Source organism: Dermacentor variabilis, unplaced genomic scaffold (genome assembly GCF_050947875.1).
Source record: "Dermacentor variabilis isolate Ectoservices unplaced genomic scaffold, ASM5094787v1 scaffold_12, whole genome shotgun sequence".
Classification (NCBI taxonomy): domain Eukaryota; kingdom Metazoa; phylum Arthropoda; class Arachnida; order Ixodida; family Ixodidae; genus Dermacentor; species Dermacentor variabilis.
The window spans coordinates 19,079,333-19,101,895 of record NW_027460280.1 but is presented as its reverse complement, the minus strand read 5'-3'; the positions used below and the strand labels follow the sequence as shown (position 1 = coordinate 19,101,895).

The 22,563-nt window shown below is 43.7% G+C and overlaps 2 protein-coding genes and 1 long non-coding RNA gene across 8 annotated transcripts in view; 2 read left to right on the top strand and 1 right to left on the bottom strand.

Moving 5' to 3' along the window:
- Positions 1–7,852, bottom strand: part of LOC142566319 (uncharacterized) — a 33,206-nt gene extending 25,354 nt beyond the window's left edge. The window contains exons 1-2 of one of the 2 annotated variants that reach the window (XR_012825026.1): positions 4,760–7,852; positions 4,428–4,555 (exon numbers count right to left, since the gene is read on the bottom strand). This is a non-coding gene — a long non-coding RNA (uncharacterized LOC142566319). Of the gene's footprint in view, positions 1–4,427 lie in introns of both variants that reach the window. The other variant, XR_012825025.1, reaches the window with a different exon arrangement.
- A 1,131-nt stretch (positions 7,853–8,983) lies between these two features.
- Positions 8,984–11,921, top strand: LOC142566309 (uncharacterized). 4 transcript variants are annotated; one of them, XM_075677217.1, is made up of 4 exons: positions 8,984–9,412; positions 10,567–10,601; positions 11,403–11,477; positions 11,546–11,921. In XM_075677217.1, exons 1-4 carry the CDS (start codon positions 9,250–9,252, stop codon positions 11,594–11,596), a joined length of 324 nt encoding a protein of 107 aa, XP_075533332.1. In that variant the 5' UTR covers positions 8,984–9,249; the 3' UTR covers positions 11,597–11,921. The 4 variants fall into 4 exon arrangements, 2 of the variants coding, with proteins under 2 accessions (XP_075533332.1, XP_075533333.1); XR_012825017.1 differs by having other exon boundaries at positions 8,994–9,793; XM_075677218.1 differs by having other exon boundaries at positions 8,997–9,726.
- Positions 11,922–15,736: 3,815 nt separating this feature from the next.
- Tnks (tankyrase) overlaps positions 15,737–22,563 on the top strand; it is a 332,402-nt gene continuing 325,575 nt past the window's right edge. Inside the window, exon 1 of one of the 2 annotated variants that reach the window (XM_075676419.1) lies at positions 15,737–16,080. In XM_075676419.1, coding sequence (XP_075532534.1) covers positions 15,888–16,080 — 193 coding nt within the window. In that variant the 5' untranslated portion in view covers positions 15,737–15,887. The remainder of the gene's footprint in view (positions 16,081–22,563) is intronic. The other variant, XM_075676418.1, reaches the window with a different exon arrangement.

Genomic DNA, 22,563 nt, shown 5'->3' with positions numbered 1-22,563 from the left:
CCACCGAGTGGAAACACTTGGTCATGATGCCACTACCGAAACCAGGCAAGAAACCTGACATCATAGACAACCTTTGATCAGCCTCACTCACATTGACAGTGTGCAAATTGACTGAAGGAATGTGCCTCGCGAGGCTGCACCAGCATCTGGGAAAGACAAAGACGATTTCCACTTGTGCCAGATTGGTTTCTCGCCTAAGGTTGACATGGTGCGACAATAGCCTCTTTCTGCATCAAACCATCGCCAATGCCAGCTGCTTTGGAGGAAAGATATATGGTTTCTTAGTCACAGTCCAACCAAGAAGGATGTTGAGCACAGTCTGCAATGAGAAGGTACTACTGGTGGCCTTTCATGAAGCCTGCCCAGTCATTAGTGTTGCCAGTGTTGCCAAAGCCTCTTATGCAACCAAATGTTTGAATATGAAGTTACAGTAAATAGTCAAAGACTCTTACCTACTGCACAGGTGGAAATGCAGGTAAAACCCGGACCAGCACACATGGTTGCAGGAGTGATTCGCTGAGGTAAGAAGGCGACTTAACAATTTGTGATAAGGTATACCGAATGCAGGTATATGCAGTATGTATATATACTGTTAGGCCGAAACAGATGAATTTTCTCCAAAGTTATATCAAAAGCTCAATTTTTTTTTCAGGATGCCACTCGTGCCTTAGGTAAGTGTGGACATCATCATCAGCCTGGTTACGCCCACTGCAGTGCAAAGGCCTCTCCCATATCCCATACTTCTCCAACTACCCCGGTCATGTACTAATTGTGGCCATGTTGTCCCTGCAAATTTCTTAATCTCGTCCGCCCACCTAACTTTCTGCCGCCGTCTGCTATGCTTCCCTTCCTAGCAGTGTGGACAGGGTTATATAAAGTGGCATAGGCAAAATGATACAACTAGATACAGCTGTTAAGCGTAATATGTTTTCTGGGCTAAATTCTTGCTCCGTGAACTCATTCGAGATCATGAACTGTAGCACCAAAGTAGTGAACCACTACCAGAACAAGAGAGAGAGAGAGAGAGAGAGAAATTTATTTACAGAAAGGCAGAGAGGTCGGCCTGAGCTATAACTTGCTCTGGCCTGCTACTACCAGAACAAAGGCATGTATTGTGCCCATCTCAATTATTCTTATGCCAGTCTTCTTTTTTACACCAATAGCTGCTATGGGCCAACTCCCCTGGTTCTGATGTCTACTGGTGTTGTCACCCTAATTCCCAAATTTATTGCAGATAAAGTTTTGTGATGCGTGGATTCAAACATATGATCAAAAGATTGGCAGTCCACAATTCTACATTTCAGCCACTCTGCTGAAGGTACAGTCGTGGCAAATACTGATCCTGGAGAGTGCGATCTAGCCAACAGGTGCCATGATTGGCTAACACCTGTTCAATGTCTGCGTACTGTATATAGAGCTGGCGTACACGCCTTCAAGTTCTTACTCATCACTTTCCCCACTTGTGAAGGCAGTCCTATGTTAAATTTTCTCATTACATGTAATGACAGTGATTGGGTGCATCTGCTTCATTAATCTTCTAGTGCTTGGCTTCTCAGATTTACTGGATGGGGCTGGTTGATGGGGCAGAGCGCGAGACCTAGAAATGGGTAGCTCAAATATAGATTTGAGAAAACCAAATAAATTCAGCAGTAAGAAGCTAAAGGGTTGTTTTGGTGGAGATCAGTGACCAAGTCTGGATGTGAAAGAGGTGGAAGAAAACTAGTCTTCCCACTTCCAACACTGGGAGGCACAACTCCCACAAATAAGTACGACTCATCCTTATTTCATTTCTTTCAAGGAGATTACTGACTTGCATTGGCAAATGTTCACTTCAACAAACACCGAATGAAGCAAGCTTCCTGCGCCTGTTTCACCATCTATTGCATCACTTTCGCAGTACGAGTGAAACTCCAATTTTCTTTATGCCACAACTTGCCCAATATTGTGTTTTGCAGTAGGATGTTAGCAGTGCTATTAAGGCACTCAAATATTCGTGAATAGTAGTAGAGAAAAAAAAAGTAAGAAAACAGTGACTTTTTGTGCATCGATTATGCATACACCTGGTGCTCTCACGGCCATTTTTTCCACTATGTGCTAAACCATTCTAAACAAGAAAAGCTCGCACACAATTACTGTGCAGGGTCGCACAACTAAACCAGAGGTATCCTTGGTAAGCAAGGTTTATTTATTTGGTGACATTTTCTGTGGCCCTGCTATTGGGCTTTCTTTCCTTCCTTTCTCCGCTGTGCGGATTCATTAAAAAGTGACAAGACAGTTTGACAATTGTAATCATTGAAAGACAGCGAAACCTTTTTTGGGTGGTTTTTTCTTGCTTTGAGACTCTGCACATTGCCTTTAAGGCATGTTTTCAGTGTTTCATTCTTTTTTATGGGGAGAGCATGATAACATCTTTTACACCATGTCAAGTATGTGGTGCCATAGTGTTCTTGGATGGAGTCTTGCCCTTTCATTCACTACAATAAAATGTCGTTTTTTTGTGTCGTAGGCCATTTTACATTTGAGTATGAGTAGCATTTCGCCAAGTTTTGCCTCTGTAACCCAAGCTTGCTACCCACTGCTGGTGACATGCGACACATGTGACTTTTGTTCAATAAAAGGAAGTCTGTCACTTATCCTGTGCACTGGTTGTCTTTTTTAATTACAATTTGTTGCCTATATTAGTTCTTTTGTTGCATCTGAGATTAGGAATGGCTATCATGGTTGACATCATTTAACCATATTGCACACAATGTGGATGATACGTACTTGCAATATATGACCACCATAAATATAAATAGCAGTTAATTCAAGAACAGTGCCTTTGCATGGTGGGGCAGCCATGAATTGTAGCTATAAGGTACCAGCGCTGCAAGTAGCACTGTGTGTGCAGAATATAGTTCAACTCTACTACTTTCAAACATTTTTTAATCTTTTATCTGCATTTGTATAGCTCCAGTTCCTGTGAACAACACACATCTGGTGGAAGAGTGGCTTGCACCTGCAGTTGGGCCCAATGAATAGCCAAATTTCTGCCCGTTTTCATGTTATTAGCATATTAGTAGAGGCAGTTGTTCTTATAGTAGCCTGTTTGCCCAGTGTAGAAGCCACTGCGGGTGTCAGGCTCTTGTACGCATCTTCAGCTTTGCAGGGGACACAGCATCTGGCACATAGTTTGTCACAGGCCGTGTCTTCGGGGCAAGTTGAGTTTACTCACTTGCAAAGGGAGAACCAAGCTTGTTGGATATGAAGTATATCGCATGTATACTCAGTGGCCTTCTTCATTTTGTGTGACATATATATATGGTTATAGCAACCCTTGCTTTATGCACTTCTTGTCCGGCAGCAGTCTTGCATTTGAAACACTCGGGGTAGCTTTCAGCAAGCTGGACAGGAATAGCACTGAAAAACCAGCACATGTTAATTGTCGCACTTGTCGTGCGAAGCTCCATACAGTATGAGGGTGGAAATTAATGAGGGTGTTCCTCAAGGCCTTGTAGCACATGTCGCGAGTTTGGAGCAACGTGATGTATAGCACTTTTCTGATCGCATACTATAGGTTCAGCAGGTGTAGCCATGGTTGAAGTGCAGCGCAAGGTCAAGAAAACAGATATCTATGAGCAGCACCCTGGCAAAGGAGACGCTGGGAAAACTATTGGGAAGCCTGTTGAACGTCTAATTGACCAAGCTGCCGGCTTCATCAGGCAAAGTGTGATAAAGAAAAGGAAGTCATCAACACATCAGAAGGTTTTATCACATAGACACGTGCTAAGGTTCTCAGGCAGATTTCTTGTAACACGCCAACAGGTCTTAGTGTGCAGGCTATGCATGACCAACTAGATATGCCTTCTGTTTGGACAAAGAACTGCTCATTGTAACTGATGAAGATGGAGTGGACAAAAAAAAAACGGCAGCTCTATTAATCTGATTTCACTGATATCAATAGTGTTTTGTAAGTCTGCATTGCCATGCTCCCCAATGCCTTCTTGGGTGACATCAACAAGGACCAGCTTGAGGCAAGGGGTAGCCTGTCCACAGTAACCACATCTTCACAAGCTAAAAATGCATGCATGCATGGAGAGCACTTTGTGTCCAAAAAGTAGGCACTTCCACAGGGGCACTGGAAAAGGAACATATTATTGACAGTGGGCAAAGACAAGCTTCTCTGCTACTATACACCCAGCATTGTTGCCATGTAACGACATCTGAAACAATCCCTCTAAAAGAGGAAATCATCTTTGTGTATCCATAAAGAGGGCAGACAGGCAAAGCCCCTTCAGCAATGATGCCAGCTTCAAAAGGCCCACTTCGCACCCATCCTGAATCCTTCCTTAGACTTTGCTGGGCGCAAGCATTCTACTGTCCAAAAGTTGTCATTGAGAGCACTGTTGGTTTGGTGGCAATACAGTTCAAAAGTGATTGCAACAAACCTGCCTTCCTAGTTGGTCTGGAGGCTCACGGCGATCATGAAGCAACACCATGAGACAAGCAAGGTGACTGGATGCCTCCAAGCCCTTGTTCGTTTATCACACTGTTCTGTTAGTAACAACCATGAGATCTGAAACCAACAAGCTCAAGTTTGGCACTCGTGTGGTTACTGTGGAGGATCCATAATAAAAAGCACAAAAGAGAAAACTCAAACGAAAGGATAAGACACCATTTAACACTTAGTATTACTGCAGCCCACCCCCTTTTATTTTATCTGGTCATGTTACATTTTTTTTCTATAGATAGGCATGAACTTGTTCTGTGCACAGCTTACTGCAGAGAGCATAGGTGAAGTTCCCAATCGGTGTCCGATTTTTATATACACTACGTGCTGGCTCAAAGAGGCTCGAAACACTTCATTGGAAGCTTCTAGCAGAAAATGTGCCTGGAATAAAAAAATGCTGTGCTGCAACCATCTTGTCCCCTTAAAGTACCAGTGCACTTATGAACAACGAATCAATTCTCAAAGAGCACGTGCAGTCCAGCCAGAAGCATAGGCATGAATCCGTATTGTGCTCCTGCATTGAAGGTGAATAATGCGTTACAAAATGACGAATGTGCCTTAGTAAGCTTCCCTGCAATATGAATTGTAATGTACAAAGAATTGTCAATGAAGCTTACCAAGAGCACAGATGCACTTGCAAGTTATATCACAATTGAAAATAATGAGTAAACCTATGTGCCCTTTCCACTCTTAGTATGCTTTACTGCACAATGCTTATTTCCACCCCTGTATTGTGGTGTAGCAAGCTATGAAAGAAATGTTGCACAATTGAGCTTTTTAATATTACCTTTTTCGCATTACACCTATGTTCTGCGGTGAAGCATACTAAAAGTGGAAAGGGGCCACTGTCACTGGACATAAAAAGAGTTCTTTATTATACACTCGCGCAACTGCCGCCTCTCAGGTCGCCTGAGTGGACATACTATTCTGGGTGATAGCGGCCCCCTCCCACTTTTAGTATCCTTCACCGCGTAACTAAAATGTACTGCGGCGAAGAAGCAGTACATTTGTATTGAGTGAATAAACAAATGGTTTTTACAACAGTACAGAAATAAATGCGCACCATGCATCAGTCTACCACATGGAAGAGCGTCGCAACAAAAGGTAGCTGATTCACACAGGCCGTGTGGCCAACTTATTAGTCGTAAAGGGTATTATGGGTAATTCAAAATTTCAGACACACACATGTGTTTATGTTTACGTTCGCACTCCTTGCGTAATAAGACTCCCAGAACTTCCACAATAGAAAGTAATTTGCAACACACAAATGCAAAGAACACAGACATATGTCTCATTTTCAACTCGGTCGTCATGCAAATGACATATAGCACGGAAAAACGTGAACATGCTGTGTGTTAGCATCGTAAACTTCATACTAGGCAAGGAGCACACCACAATCCCGCGACAGCTGCTAATGAGACCAAAACGGGAGCACATATCTGGTGAACGTGCAAATGGAGACCCTAAGCCACTCTGCTCCTCCACCACCCCCCGCTGCACGGCTGAACCACTCGTTTCAAGCACTGTACACCTAACACACATTCAGCGCTGAACAGTGGGCGGTCGACGCAGTCGCATTTACATGACTTGTAGCGAGCAGCACATCCCTCGATGTCCGTTAAGTATAAACCCCATGCAAGCGATCTTGCACGCGACAGCGACAGGCGACGCGATGGAGATGGCTGTCGCGTTCGCTCGTCGCCTACAAGTTGCACCCCATGCGAGCGATGACTTCGAGCGACGTCTCCCCAGTGTTGCCGGTATGAGGGCAGCAATATAGGCGCCGAAACTAGCGTGACGCGTGCTTTATTAACTTAAGTTGATGTATTTTACTGTAAAAAGCAGCATAAAATATTTCTGAAAGTCTTGCAGTAGGTTCTTATCCTCGCACCTATAAAAATTCAATCGTTTGCTCGTTCCGTGCGACAATCGGAAGTACTGGAGTTACGTACATCCAGTTCCGGCTTTGCGCTATTGGCTAGTCGCTCATAGCACTTCCGGGCGACGAGCGACGAATTCTAGATTTGCAAAACCGAGCGACCGCGCGACAAGACCGAGCGATCTGTTGAAGCGACGGCCTGATCCGTCGCGCAAACCCGTCGCTCGTCGCTGTCGCGCACAAAATCGCGCTAATGGGGTTTAGCCTTTAAGCAAAGTCGGACACGGCGACGCCACATCGCGGTTCGCAGAACTTCACTGCTGAGGCGCTAGGCCACTTCGACATTTCAATTGTCAAGGAAGCATGGGTCACACAACGCAGATTCTGTATTGCCAGAGCTCACCGAGGCGAAAGCCGCACTGCCGCAACACCACTACTCGCGGCTTTCCGCCAAGTAACACAGAACTTACAACCACCACACAAGCAACGCAAGCACAATCACATAAGCAACGTTGAACAACGCGCGGTACACGCGAGCCGGAGAACCATAGGTGTTCTGTGCCGCACACTCTCAAGTTCAACAAATGACCACAGAGGGCGAAAAATCAATCGAGGCGCGTTTCAGCGTAAGCGTGCAAGTGGAGCTACTGTAATTTGGCCGAATACTTTAATTGGGGCTTTCTCTGCTAGGGGCGCTGAACATGCTGATTTTTTTAATTTACGCAAACCATTGACATGAACAATCGAGGTGTCTAAGGATGTTTTTTTACCTCAGGCAAATAGGCAGTTGATTTTTTTTTTAAATTTGATTGTTGAAGCTGCTTTTTAGTCATAGCGTCAAGGTTTTTGTACTTGATTAACCACCGACAGCCGACAGCCTATTGGTATCGATGTGTTTCCTGGCCGTTGGCGTTCGAATACTACGGCGGTAAAACATTTTCGAAAGCATGCTGGTTTCGTCTGCGAGTCATTACACAGACTTGCTGTAAAGAGGTCTACTCTTGGCAAAAAATAGTGCCTCATTTTGTTTAGGCGTTGATTATCATAATGAATGCGGCGGAGGTTGACGGAATACGCTTGAAGGTACGTTTTTATGCCGTTGATCTCCATAACACCGTAAGTACGCAAACCGATGTCACAGAACACCCGATGCATCATTGTGCGTTCTCCGTCATCGCTTGTTTGCTGTACGCCTACTAATTCTTCACTTCTTCAAGTGTTGCATCCTCCTTTTGTCCTTGTTCTCTTGTGCTTCACTTACAGTATGTCGTTCCGTCAGCTGTAATGCGCATTTGCAAAACCAATACGTTTGATAAGACGCAGTGGTTATCATAATTTCACTACACATGTATTAAGCTGGCACATGTGGTTCAGATACAGATACCTGTATGCGGACTTGCACGACGTTGATGCGGAGATTAGGATAATTATGACACCCGTAAGGAAGAGGCAGCTGACGGCCGTAAGCTGTTGCGTTCTTTTCGCCAAATTACCCGGCCTGGTAGTGCTCTAAAGATGCTGTATAAAAGTGACACGCGGTGACAGGGAAGTTATGTTTAGCAGCCGACTGTACGTTTTGTAGCTTAGGTCTTCTTTCTTGTGCGTCTGTGCTACCCTTATTAATGAGCCATTTCTTGACTATGTTCTTGACTATGTAACCGCGTTTGTGTGGATCCGTAGACGTGTGCGTTTTGTTGTACTTGTAAAATGCAAATAAAATATTTTCAAGCTTACTCAATCTTTGGTGTGTGCGTTTATTCCAGTCGAGGCCATCGTGCCACCTGGAAACCGCACTCTGTCAGTAGCCTTACACGAAATGCAACAGCTGGAGCGCGGCCGCACAACTCGGGGTAACGGCGGCGTAATAAACGAAAAACCGCTCGGGATGCCCTTAAAAGTCCGTTCAGAGTGTGCCTTAACTCGATATGACTCAGCGCTACATATATTCTGCTGCGCCTTGATCGTGCTCCCGCCAGTTAGGTTGCTGTGTGGCAAACGTAGCGCCTACATACATATGTAGGCGCTACGTTTGCCACACAGCAACCTAACTGGCGGGAGCACGATCGATGCGCATCAGCCAGAACCCAGTAGGTAAAGCGACCATACTGTGTAAAACCCCGTTTCCGTTTCCTGTTGTACAGCGCCACCCGTGGTCACATACTTTAGTTCACGACGCCACCGCTACGCTTATTTCCGTAGCACTGTGGAAGGTACAGTTTCCCTTCTCTAAGTTTGTATAGGTGTTCTGTGGGAGAACGACCACGCCGAGAACGAACACGCTGGATGGATGGATGGAAGGTAGGAGCGTCCCCTTTGAAACGGGGCGATGGCAGTTGCCACCATGCTCAGATTTTTATTTTGCCTTTTATTTTTATCTGTGTTGTGTGTTATTGAATTTCTCGATTTTCTTTAAATACGTCTTCCTACCCTTTTAACCTTATGTCACCTCTCTGCTTTTGAGCCACCAATCCTCCAATCGCCTTTTGCTAATTTCCACGGCATATTTATTTACATGACTATCATCTCTGAACCCTGGGGCCTCAGGAAGGGTGACTGTGGCCGCATCGACATCGGGATTGATACCATCACATTCTAGTATGAGGTGTTCCATCCATAGAGTTAGTAGAACAACTCTAGAGGAAAAGCTGGGCCGGAAAAGTGGGAACCTCTAGGGCGCCGCCCTGTTGCTACTGGTCAATGTGGCCAGCGCAATTACTATTGAAAGGGCTGAAAGCAAGTACAGGTCACCTTATGCTTTCTCATCTAAAAACGCATACCTGATGGCTTTATGAAGGTGGTACGTTAATATTAAGTTTACAGAAAGCGATCGCTAAGTCCGCGACTTATGTAAATCACGATGTACGCATTCTTGCAATAAAGGATGACGCGAATTTCGGTTTCGAATATGTTTTTTGGATGCGTAGTAGTTTCGTACAGTTTAGGTTTGACATGCGATCGCGCGTCGACATCGGACGCTATGGCACACACACTCGTGCCTTGTGTGCCACCGAAGCTCCGAAGTGCTCTGGCATATACCTTCACATGTAAGTAAACAAATGTATCTCCTTGTTGAGAATATCACGCGAGTACGCAACTCTTGTGGTGCATCACAATCGTTTGAGAAGCGTCACAGTAGAGCATTTTTCTGCATGCGGAGCGGTGTTTTTATTTGCAGGTTTCCCTTCAGTAGGAAATTGCTGGACAGGCGGACCAGCGCACCGGAATTGTACTGGCGAAGCCGCAAGCAACTCAAAGAATCTGTTTAATTGTTGCACTTTGAACAATCATGCTTCTACAAAGGCCACAGCAGACAAACAGCCTGATGCCGAGTATTTCTGTGCCACGAAGTAATCAAGAGGCGAGTGCCTAATGCGGACGAAATAGAGTGCATCGAGACTTAGAACGGCAGAAAGCTCAGCTACTTGGTAAGAATTCATTATGCAAAACAGAGGTGAGGCGTGCAGACAGGACACAAGAGTAGAGAAGTGGGCGGCGCTCGTGTTGTTTGCTTGTAAATACTCTACTCTTGTGTCCTGTCTGCACGCCTCACCTCCGTTTTGCATAACGAGCGCATCAACCCACATATTAATAGCGTAGGCGTTTTATTAACTGTGCAATATTTTTAACACTTCCTTGCATGCCATTTCATATGGAATATCTTTTCTGGTCACAAATTTGTGCAGCGAATCTATTTGCATGATTGACTCCGGGCCTGCGGGAACGTTCACTTGCACTTGATGCTGAGTCTTTTACATGTATCCATAAACTGAAGATATGCACATCAGATCCCTGCGAGCATTTTCAAAATTCAATTATTTTAGACAACAGGCACATATGCAATACTGACATAATCCCGAGTACCACTAAGCAGCTGGGACACATTTTTGTTGACCATACTCGCAGGTAAAATAAGTAGATCATGTGGACAGCTCCAGCTCATTCTCCTTAAATCAGTGTGTACAAGGGGCATGCAAAGATAATTTTTTTCTCGCGCACCAATTATTTTGCTGTATAAGCAAGAGAACCCACCACGTTAGTGTAACATATCTTGCACATCACACTAATATGTGCTTTAATTTACCAAGTGAGATGAGTTACTTTTATGGCTCATTCAGTCATATCACACTGCAAGCTGCATTCATCAATCTTCAATTGGATTTTGCAAATGTTTAATGAAACATGTTTCCCTTTTATGCAGATATGCAATGGCAAGCCCTTCCGTGTGTTCCAAAGGTAAAATTTAAGCTCTAAATTAAAGAAGACATTTTTAGTCAGAAACAAGCAAAAATGGTGAATGCAGAGTATCGAAGCCCAAGGTACAGAAATTATGAGAAGTGTCGAATGATTTTAAGGAAAGAGTCATATTTGAAAATGCAAGACTCTTTAGTGGAGGTCAAGTAAGTCAATATAGGTAGAATACTCTGCAAAATTATGCGAGTGAGGGGATGTCAAACAATGGGTCAGGAAATGCGTTGTTTTTCTGCAAAACAAAAGCTGATTGCCATTACATAAGTCATTTTAGCATCATGAGACTGGTGCTTGATAAATTCAGAAATAAACCAAAAAACAAGACAAGCAAAAATAAAAAAACTATTTAATGATGCTCTCTCCACAGTGGGATAAATAAAAACAAACACATCACATCTAATGTGGACATATCAGACGTCTTGTGAAACACTAAAGGAAAAATTCAGTTTCGAGCTATGGAACTTGCCGCATAGTTGTGGGGGGCCTTGCACTAATAGTGATAGTTACCACTGCATTTAGAAATTGAAAGCATTCGTGCAGACAAGGATGATTCTTTATATTTTTGGCTACCACTTCAAATGCCTCCACAAAGTGTTACAATGCTGCACGCAGCCATACTAAGGATCTCGCAGCAACACCTGCAGGTAAAAAGCAGAAGCAGTCAAAGTCCTGGTGTGTACTGGACACTATGTTTGAAAATTTTTGGGCAAGAAGAGTGCAAGAAGCAGACATAACTGCATTGATTTCAATAATTTCCCATTTGAATGGCCTTTTCTTTTTGCTTAGACAATGCCTACGCCTAGTCACAGCAGCTCCCTCATACAGACTCCGCAAGCCAAGAGGCCGTGGAGGCAAATGCAGGTAAGAGGCAAGAAGCAATAGCACTGGTATCGACATTCATCTAATTTCTTTCTTTTTCTTTCGTTTAGGCAGCCAGCACACCTCGAACAGCCACCTTGACTGCGGGTGTGTCAACCTAGTCGCCAAGGAAACATTTGAGGGAAAGCGGCAGGCAACGTGAACAGCCACTTCTCCATGTAAACGATACCCTTTCTCTTGGATGACTCTTCGCCACGCCAGCACACCTGTGCACAAAGATGCCGTGGAGGCACGTGCAGGTCAGAGGCAAGATGCAGTGGCATTGGTGTCGACATTCACCCAATTTCTTTTTCTTACACTGAGGCAGCCAGCACACCTCGAACAGCCACCTTGACTGCGGGTGTGTCAGTAGATTCCTGTTGTACATATGCTCATAATAAACTTCAGTAAACTTGAACTTGATAATAAACTTGAAGGCAAATGGGACATTGATGCATTGTATTTTTGAACATTTATTGTACACATACAATATATGTTACGCTTTGCAGTGCTACAGAGCGTATTTTGAAGCTTCCCCCTATATTTTGCACCTTTAATTACGTATGTGTTGTGTGGCCCTCAATGCAGTTCATGTTGTAGCAGCTGCTTTGTCTGTGTATCGCACATTGGCTTAAGCTCGTGATATCCACATACTTCTCTCACATATACAAAATAAAGTTCTATGTAGTCCTCAGTGTTACAACAAAAAATGAAAGTAAACAATCCAATCGTGGAATTGTGTTTAATACAGTGATTCCTATGACAGTTACTGACAAGTTGACAACTTGAACTGGTCAATTGGTCCATAGCCTCCTCTATTTTTCAAAAATAAAGGAGGCTATGGATCCGTCATGGCAAGGAATTGTATGTATACATAAAAAGAGGGGGGTATGTGTGTGTGTGTTTGTAGTAGGGGGTATAGGATTAGGGCGGTACGAAAAAATGTACCAACACCGTCCTCTAGACCCATTGCGTTAAGGTACCGTAACAAAGCGTATTATGCATAAAGTTCACACAACCAACTCCGATATTACTGCACACGCCAGGCGACGCGAGCTACATTTGTCATGACGCATTCGCGACTGTACCGGATGCCCTCCATATTATTCTCTTTAATCGTGCACACTGCACCGAGGCAAATGAAAGATGATGGGCGCAGGTGCCTTTAAGGTATCTCGACCTTGCGAGGCTCTGCTGCGCGTGCCAGGGGAGCTGTCCGTGCGAACACTCCCTGGCACACACCTGCCTCGGCGGCCCCAACCTACGTACCGTTCTGCTTCGAGCTTTGATCTCCCCACTGTCCCTTGGGTGCCCTGGAGTTCCTGCGCCGCCTGCTTTATTATAATCTCAGGTGCTCTCCTGAGACTTCCGTTTGTAGGTTACATGTGCCCTACCCCAACTGGATCAGTGCTTATAATAATAAAAAAGCCCGATCTATCGTCGCGACGATAGATCGCGAAAGCGGCTTTTGCAACATACCGCGCCCGTGCGAAGAGAATTACGGAACGCCAACGAGGAATCTGACCACAGCTTCGAGCTGGTAACCTCGTCGAGTGACACTCCTGCAACAGGCGTGACCGCTGAAAACCGCATACCACCGGAAACTTCAACAGGATCATCCCTCGGTTGCATAACTGCCACCTGTACGGCCAACATGGACCACACCCGCACCATCCCGCAACATAGAATAAAGAACCAACTTAAAGCCCAAACACACGGCTGCACGCACACATCACGACAGTACAAGCTAGAGTTACTGTATATGCTACCGTAGGTAGCTACCTGCGGTAGCACATTCAGTAACTCTAGTACAAGCGAGACGCCATGCTGCTACGCTGCTACTGTTGCCGGATTAAAACTGACTACTGTCACCAAGTCTAGCAAGCGTCTCAGGAGCTGGCAACCTCGGCGCGTAGCAACATGGCGGCGCTCTTGCGGTTCCCGATTTCAATGCATGGGCCCTATGGGTAGCTTGTCCTCTAGAGTCAGTATAGTAACTCTATGGTTCCATCGTTTCTACATATTTACCACACACAGTACATGTGTCTTCTTCTTCGTTAAATTTCTTTTAATAGCTCCGCGTACTAAGACATCCTGATCTAGCTTCAAAGAGTAGGGCACTGCCTCTTGAGTTATCATAAAACGCTTCCTTCCTGATCTGCTGTTTCCAGTATCGATATAGTTCTATACTATGCTTCTTTTCCATTGAATTTATCCAATTTTTACCTTCCGCATTTTTAACCTGTCGTTTAATGCTCTGTCCTTTTTCGTCCTCGTGTCTGGTATACCTACTGGTTGGCTTCCTAGTTCTTTTCCGCCATTGTGAGTCAACGCTCTTTCTGTATAGGTATTTAAACACCTTCGCTGCCCACCTGTTATCATCCAGTTTCCTCAGACGTTTTTCGTATAGGATTTTACTCTGAGCTTCCCGTGCTTCGAATGATGCCCAGCCCATATCTTCCTGTACTGCTTCGTTTGTGGTTTTCCCGTGGGCACCTAGTGCTAACCTTCCCACAGCTCTCTGACTTACTTCTAGTCTCGACTGAACCTCTGCCCTTAAACACAGGACCGCATTCCCGAAAGTAAGCCCCGGCACCATTACTCCCTTCCAAATGCCTCTCAGTACCTCGTACCTGTCGTAACCCCACAATGCCTTATGTTTCATTATCCCGGCATCTCTTCGCCCTTTTGCTATTAGAGACTGTTCGTGCTTTTCCGTGTACATCTGCCCTTTGTTTATCCATACCCCGAGATACTTGTATTCGGCCACTCGGGGTATTTCGTGGCCTTGTATTGTAAGCTCCTGATCAGTTGTATCGTTGAAAAACATCCCACCGGACTTAGCTGCACTAAAACTGAAACCTAAACTGTCTCCTTCGTCCCCACAGTAATTAACCAGAGTTTGCAAATCTTCCTGGCTATCTGCTAACAGTACAATATCGTCCGCCTACATTAACGACGCCACGGCATGGTGGTGGTAGAAACATTTATTTCGAAGGGAAAGAAGTAGTTATCGAAGACTTGGGCGGCGGATGGAGAACTCATTGCAGAGCCCCTGTGGCCTGTGCTGCTGCCCTTGCCTCGCTCGGCGCAACCATCATGCCTTCTCAAAAATCTCTAAACGATCCTGTCCCTAGGCACCTAGGATCAGGTCACGTGAGGGATTTTTGTATGACAATTACACGCACGCATTCCCATGGTAGGACAACGACTGCAGCGCCAGAGTTCCCTCTAGTATAATTTTTGTAGGAAACTCTATGCTACCCAGTTCAGGACAGAGGGTGCTTTTTAGCACCATTTTCGCAGCGCCCCCTGGGCAATTCAATGTCCTCTACCAAAGAGGCATTGTCTCTACCATATGCCTCTACTGTCCCGATAGTAGAGGACGTGGCCGTTAGTCAGCACCGCATAAGCCTCACCAGTTCCTCTGACCTCACTAAGGCCGAAGCATGGTGAAAGATAGGCTTCCACCGTGGGCCGAAGATATCTCAAACAACGCCTGATAGTTCTTCAAAGAGTCCTGCTAGGCTAGCTCTATTGGAAAATGGTAAAGCTTGAAGCATTTGTGCACATGGGCACGCAGTAGCCAGTCATTTCACTGAAAAAAGGAGCGACCAAGCAGCCGCAGCTCCACCGCACCATTCAGGCACCTTACGAGCAAGAGTACCGGGGCGTTCCCTCTTCACACTCGAGGGTAGTACAATCTACCAGTTGCGATTTGGAAGTAATTATTCGTTTTCACGGCTGGTCAACATACGAACCGACGCTAAACAGATCGTGATAATCATCCAGAATCGCGCGGGCGCCGTTGTCGATAAATGCTTTCTTCGCCACGTAACCAACATAAGAATGAGCTCGCACTTCTCCGCCATTATGACCAATATTCTAGGGACCATACCACCATACTACCATGTTTCAGGACAGGAATTCCAATAAAGCTTTTTTATCCTTCTCTTTTCAACGCCATGTTGCTTAATCTTTGGCTTCGCTTGACTCGACTTGGTTGGCAGTGTCGACAAGGTTAGTGATCCAAAAACACGTTGTGAAACGAAGGGTCAACGGAAAAAAAATTTTGGTCAAAAGTGTATTTGACGCTATTTTTACCTCTCTTTTTTTTAACTGTTGTCATTGTCATCATTTTCAACTGGCATTAGTTTTCGCTGTGTAGCAGCGCGCGGTGATAATGACATTAACATCTACAAATGTTGTTCGTTAGAAATTAAATTAGATTTTTGATGTGACAGGGGTAACTGCGCCAGTGTTGCATATTGAATGATAAATGCGATCTTGCTACGAAATAATAACGAAACAGCGGTAAGTGCAAAGCGAAGTCGGTAATTTCGAAAACGAAACTAGAGCTTGCTGTCCTCCCAGTGACCTGGACCCTGGACGTGATCACGTAATACGTAATGGATGATGGCAACCCGACGGGCCCATCTACCAATATCTCTTGATGCACCTCCGGCGGGGTCCGACACTGGTCGTGAGCTATTTGAAGGCTGCAGAAACGGTGATGTGACCCGTGTTAAGAAGCTGGTTACGCCTCACAATGTGAACTCGCGGGATACTACAGGAAGAAAGTCTACTCCTCTTCATTTTGCTGCTGGTAGGCCTAACGTTCTGCTCTCACTGGCATTTCCTCACGTTAGCGCACCTCTGCCACACGGGAAATTTTGAACACTGCAGATCGAACACCTGCGCGAGCACTGCTACATGGTTATCTTTAAGCACATTTGACTTTCATTTCGTTCTGATGTTTGCGATTGTAGTACTTCGTACTTGTTGATCGGATCTTCCCGCGTGACAGGGAAGACAAATCAAACTTTCTGCAATATATATTCCTCACAGTTACGGTTCGCCCTGTAGCCTCTGCCTATCTTGTGGCTTCTTGCCACTTGAGCGTGTGTTCATTGTTGTCAACGTTCTGTGCCGTCGCAAATGTGACTGCACCTAAAATCTTCGTGCACACCTCGACCTCCCGCTTGTGCTGTCCGCGATAAATTTTACGCGTGCCATGGAGAGTGCCAGACATGTTTATCATCGTTTACAGTAAACAAAGCTCAAGAAAGCGACCGACACTAGTCGCTTCCTTGTGCACTTTTCAGAAAAAAAGAAGTGAACGTTCTGTGTGCTGGGATTTGATTGAACCTAATGATTAATTAAGTACGAGGTCAGCGTATTGTGTGTCACATTTTTGTTGTTCGTGACATTCGTGCCGTGATTTCATAGGTGAATATTTACAGCACTCATACCACCACCACGTATGTCTTGTGGTATTTTCGACAGGCCTTTTAAGTGCTCTTCAGCAGCACGTCAAAGGTGGGCGCCGCCGTTATGTGCTCGTAATCCAGCAGCTCTGATATTCGCGAGGACGGTGGCGGCGCCGCTTGTTAAGTCTGCTCAGAGACCTCTGCGGCGAAGGTATTAGAGCCGATAGCGGGGCCACCTATTGATGTTCGACAATGCAAGATGCCAGAAATGAAAAGCATTTGTTCATTCAATAAACGAAGAATAAATAGATAATTAGAAATATCCATCCTTTCGAGATGATTGGCGACGTTCACACACTTAGCAATCAGTCTTATGATGGGTGTGTAACTCGTAATATGCTTTATATGTTATGACATCTATTATGAAGAGCGATACACACCCAGTGACTCAAGTTGGTGCGAAAGGAAATCGGTTACATCTGGACATAGGTGCTAACAATACTAATCGCATAAAAAGTAGTCCAAGATAGTTGAGTGGGTCAGAATACAGGTGTCCCATCTATGGTTCGCTTATGACCAACATGCTTTGTAGTGAAGGTAGTGAAAAGTACAATCTGGAAATAATTGTGTTTTAAATATCGCTTGCAGTAACCTTGTGCTAGAGGAACCCTGGATCCAAATATTCCGTCTTGTGGTCCTCGCACACTACAAGCTCTGAAATGTTGGCGTGGTACTACTGTTGCTGCCATGGCCACCAGCCAGCTTTGAGTGTTCTGGCTCGTGTGCGAGGTGCTTGTGCAACCCTGGGTCAGACTGGAAAATTTTGCCACTTCAGGGCCCCAATTTTGTAGCGTTACCTTTTCCCGATGCTAATGCCGTTTGTACTTTTTGCGTTCTTGAGCTGGTCAAGAGACCCTTGGCCCCGGGCGGAGCGTCGAACACAGCCACTCACGAACGTGAAAAACGTAGAAATGCATTAACATAGAGAGAGAGAGAATGAACTTTAATGAAAAGGATGGCTCAGTGGCCTAAGCACGGGTGCGGGTCAATGGTCGGAATCATAAGACAAACAAAGAAATACAAAAAGCATAAGAGAAAAAAAAGTTAAAAAAAAAAAACATGTTTGCCCAGTAGGTAAGACTGGGAAAAGGCATTGCTCCAAAATCGCAGCCCTGCTGGTGTATTTCCCTTCCTTGGTATGATACACGATGGAAACCAAGCTTAATTTGGAATTGATTGCCAAGTGCTACAGAAAGCACTTGAAAGGATTATCGTAATTGAAAAACAGTTTTTTATTATGGAAAATGTCAGAAGTGACATTCACAGCAGCTGCTTGGACTTCCACAGCTAGGAAATTTTATATGTGCAGAGCAAATACAAGGCATTGGCAGCCACATAAATTGGGTGTTGAAAGTGTGAGATTTTTTAATTGAAACAAATGCAGTGCAAATATATGCATGAATTGAGGACTTAATGCCCAGTATTGCCAATTTTGTGATATTGTCGCTAGATGTAGTGAATTTTTGGTCTTTTAGCGACTGGTGACTTTTTAGGCAGTGACAGAACAATTGGCATTATTTTTGCAGCTTCCAAGTTCAGAAAGTTGCTTCAAAAGTGACTTTCCGGAATGTGATTTATTATTTAAAAGCTGCCGAAAAGTGGCTGACGGTGTGTGGGATCTGACCATCGAATGAAGCAACAGTGGTGTGCGCTCATGGAGGCCATGCGCTATGTTAAGGTGTGCTGAGGGAAATGGGTTTCACATTGTGTTCTTGAAATGCCTGTTTTTGTTTGTCTTTCTTTTTAATTTATTATATAACCTATTAGAATGGGTCTTAACGCTGGTAGTGCTGCAGTTTCACCAAGTACTTTCGATTCGTGAATGTTTGCAAGCGTAGAAGTAAATTAAATTACTGAAACTTAATGCAATAAATTTTATGGTGAGATTTAGAGCAGGTGAGTAATAGGACTGTTTAACTGTAGAAAGGCGTTCATATCAAGGGTATAGATCTACTTGGAGCATGTTGACAGTTCATGTTAAAATAAGAACAGTGCGAGAGACATATGACGAAAGACATACAGCACTGTGTGTGTGTCTTTTGTTGTTTGTCCCTGTCTCTCGCATTGTTCTTATTTTAGCATACACATCATGGGCTTGTTCATGTGAACGCACCGCCTCAGTTTTTCGTGCCACAAATCATCCTGCACAGAGCTTTCAGGTGGACCAAAGGGTGGCAACGTAATATTTGACCTGTGTAAATGTCATGAAATTGTCATTTTTGTGCTAGCAACATGAAAAAAGATTTTGTTGCATAACTTGGTTCTCCTTTCACAAGTGCTATAAACTAGAAAATTTGCAGACATAATGTAGACCGAGTGGGGTTTTTTGCTAGGAATATCAGGTGGCTCGTGTTTTTTGAACCACGCTGGACTTATAGTCTTAAAATCTAAACTCAAATGCAGGTTCTCTGTTGTCATCATGCTCTGTTCTTTAACTGCATTAGTAAAGTGAAAGTCCTCTACACCCTGCTTGTAAATTCGCAGTTTATTCCACTCCTGCATGGACACGAGACAAGATTAAAATTTCACTAGATGCCTTTTGCCATGTTAACTTATATTTATTTATTTACACAATACTGCGGACAAGAAAGCCAAGCAGGGTGAGCAAAATACAGAAGATTATATACACAGAAGAACAAGATGAAACAAGTGTGTAAAACATTTTTCACACAAATTTTTCGGTCATAAGGTAGACGATTAAGAAAAATTTAAACTTGATTACAATACAACTCTAATTGATCCACAAAATAAGATTATTTACACAAATGTTATACAGCTCACGGGTGCTGGGGGTATGCTTCAGTTAGTTTATTCCAGTCATCTATTGTTTGTGGGAAGAAAGAGTACCAAAAAGTGTCAGTCTTTGCGGAAATTGGTGTTAGAAAATGAGGGTAGTGGTGTCGAGTGGTATTGCTTATCAGGGGGGATACATATTTTGCGGTGCCTAAGGCTATCCTATGATTAATTAAGTTTGAAAGAAACTCTAGTAGACTTTCTTTGAATTTGTAATAGTTCAATGCCGTTATTGGTTAGTAATGCAGTGGGGGAGTCAGTAGCCTTAAATTTACTGCAAATAAATCGTACTGCTTTTCTTTGAATTCTTTCTAGGTTTCTAACGTAAATTTTTATGTAAGGGCTCCAAACTATGGAAGCATACTCAAGTTTTGGCCTAATTAACGAAAAGTAAGAGAGTAGTTTAACACTAGGCGGAGCAGTCTTGAGCTTGTGGCTCAGAAGGCATAGCTTCCGGAAAGCGTCAGAGCAGATGGTATTTATGTGCAAGTCCCATGATAAGTCACTCGTTAATGTTAAGCCGAAATATTTGTAGCGGGCTACTTTCAGTAAAGGTGCTGCAGCCAAATTGTAAGTGTAGCCTAAGGGGACTTTTTGTGCGTTATGGGGAGATAGACACACTTAGTTGCATTAAGAAGCATTCCCCATTGCTCAAACCATTTCAACAGATTGTCTAAGTTAGAGTTAAGGTCACATTGGTCAATAATGCAGGTAACTTCTCTAAACAAAGCACATTCATCAGCAAATAGACGAATTTGAACTGGGGCGTTAACACATTGACAATATCATTAATATATAGCAAAAAAAAAGTAGAGGGCCAAGTACGCTCCCCTGCGGAACGCCAGAAGTTACCGGAAGGCAGCCAGAGTGTTGTTCTCCCACCTGAACATATTGGTTGCGGTTGAGGCTGAAATCCAGGAAATGAATAATTCTGATATGCCAATCATCCAAACCTTAGTAATTACGTTGATGGAATTCCAGAAATGCATATGTTATACGAAATTCACTCGACAATTTTTGTGACTTTGGAGCACAATTTAGCAAAAATTCAGCTACTTCATTGTCTTAGTTTATTTATTTATTTACCCTCAGGGCCTTTGGGGCGTTACAGAGGGGGTGGGTACATAGTTTAAGAACAGAATCTAAAGTTGCGGACAAGATCAAGAAAAAGCAAAAAAACAAAGCACACACATACAAAAAGCACGTACTGCAGGGCTTAAAAAAAAACACATTCAAAGTACAAAGATAAGCAAACGTGTTCAAGCTACACATACAGAAAATTTTTCATTGCATCATTGAAGGCCACGGGATCTTCTATGCAGGCAATGGATGGGGGAAAATGGTTCCAATCTGTCGTCGTTTTCGGCAAGAAAGGGTGCAGAAATAGATTTTTGGTAGGATGGGGCGTGAACTTTGTGTATGGTCAACACGGTGTTGATAAGTAAGCTGGTTCGGAAACGAGTTTGCAACATAATCAGTTGCAGTTGGTAAACAAAAATTTAATTAAATGCAGGTGTTTTACATGTCAAAACATCATTTCCTGATGCGTTAGTGTTATCTTCTCGTTCATTCCTATTACATGTATAACTGGTTACTTACGTGTTCTTCAATGCTAGTTTTATTTTAGTATCATGTTAGTTCAGTGTCATCTGGAAACATGTATTTGTATTCCTAAACTCGGCATCCTTTCTATATTACTGTCCTTGAACAATGTTCTTTTAAATTTCCTTTTTTTCTTCATTTAACTGTTCTGCCTAGGTGATCTTTAAACTTGTTTTACAATTAAATCCTGCATACTGATATACATGAATGTATACTATATTGCCCAACTGCTACGATCTCAAATGAGAGTAGCCGTATTGTAAATAAAATATGATTATAAGACATGCCGTAATGCGGGACTTAATTTGGCCACCTGGGGTTCCTTAGTATGACCTTAGTATATGGGCGTTCTTGCATTACCCCTCCCATCGAAATGCAGCCACCACAGCTGGGATTTGATCCTGCTCCCTCTGGCTTGGCGGCTCACCGCCAAAGCCACTATGCCACTACGGTGGGCCATGTTTTGGCATTACTGATAAATGAAGAGTTCAAGAATAGTGACAATATTGCAGACAAGATCCAGTATATTAGTTGAAAATTTTTATGTTGTTTCTTTTACTGCTGTTTTCTAAGACTGTTTAATAAAACCATCTTCAGTGTGAATTTGATATCGGCTCCATGCTTGAATGAGATATTGCATGTTGATGTTGGACAGCTTTAAGATAGCAGCCTTCAGCAAGTTTTTAGCATTGTGTAGCTGCTTGTTAGCCTTCCTCTCAGTGATGCCTGCTATTCATTACTGTGTAGAAGTTATAAATATTGGGTATGTCACATTGAGGGGGACGTGGCTGCAGAGGTTCACATCCAGCCACTTTGTGCTGGCCCTGTGTTGTCTTTTCTGGGCCTGTCTTTGTCTATCTTTGTGTATTGTCTTTGGGGCCAAATGCTGATGATCACTTTATGCAGCAGTTATATGATCACCTTTTGAAATATAGAGGAAAAAGCTTAATAATTACTGGTGATTTTAATCACCCACAAATAGAAGGGCAAAATTGGAGTTATGGACACAGTCTTTCCTCTGACTTATTCATTGATATCATGCTAACTTTCAGTCTTCAGCAGGTTGTCAGTGTATGTACTCAGGGAGGGAATACTCTTGACCTCTGATTCCTCAGTGAAGTTTTTGGTGAAGGAACTGTCGAAATTAAAACTGGCATTTCCGACCATGAACTGATTTCTTTTTCGTCATCGATGGCCGTGAATGTCAGACTACCCTGAAAAAACATTGAGATTAGGGATTATGCTAAAGCAGATGATTAATCGATTATTGATTACTTGGACCTGCACCTTAACATTGTCAAGGATGATGTCGAGCTTTCATGGCAAAGGTTCAGGGAGACTGTTACTTATTGTATTGAAAGATTTATTCCATTGAAGGAGGTCAAGAAAGCTCCATCAAACCCTTGGATCAACAGAGATATCAT

What these genes read in the sequence shown, in the direction of transcription:
- LOC142566309 (XM_075677217.1), top strand. Translation starts at nt 9,250, where the DNA reads ATGACGCGAATTTCGGTTTCGAATATGTTTTTTGGATGCGTAGTAGTT. An exon ending in CCCTTCCGTGTGTTCCAAAG is followed by an intron (nt 10,602 to 11,402) that starts GTAAAATTTAAG and finishes CTTTTTGCTTAG; the next exon opens with ACAATGCCTACGCCTAGTCA. An exon ending in GGCCGTGGAGGCAAATGCAG is followed by an intron (nt 11,478 to 11,545) that starts GTAAGAGGCAAG and finishes TCTTTCGTTTAG; the next exon opens with GCAGCCAGCACACCTCGAAC.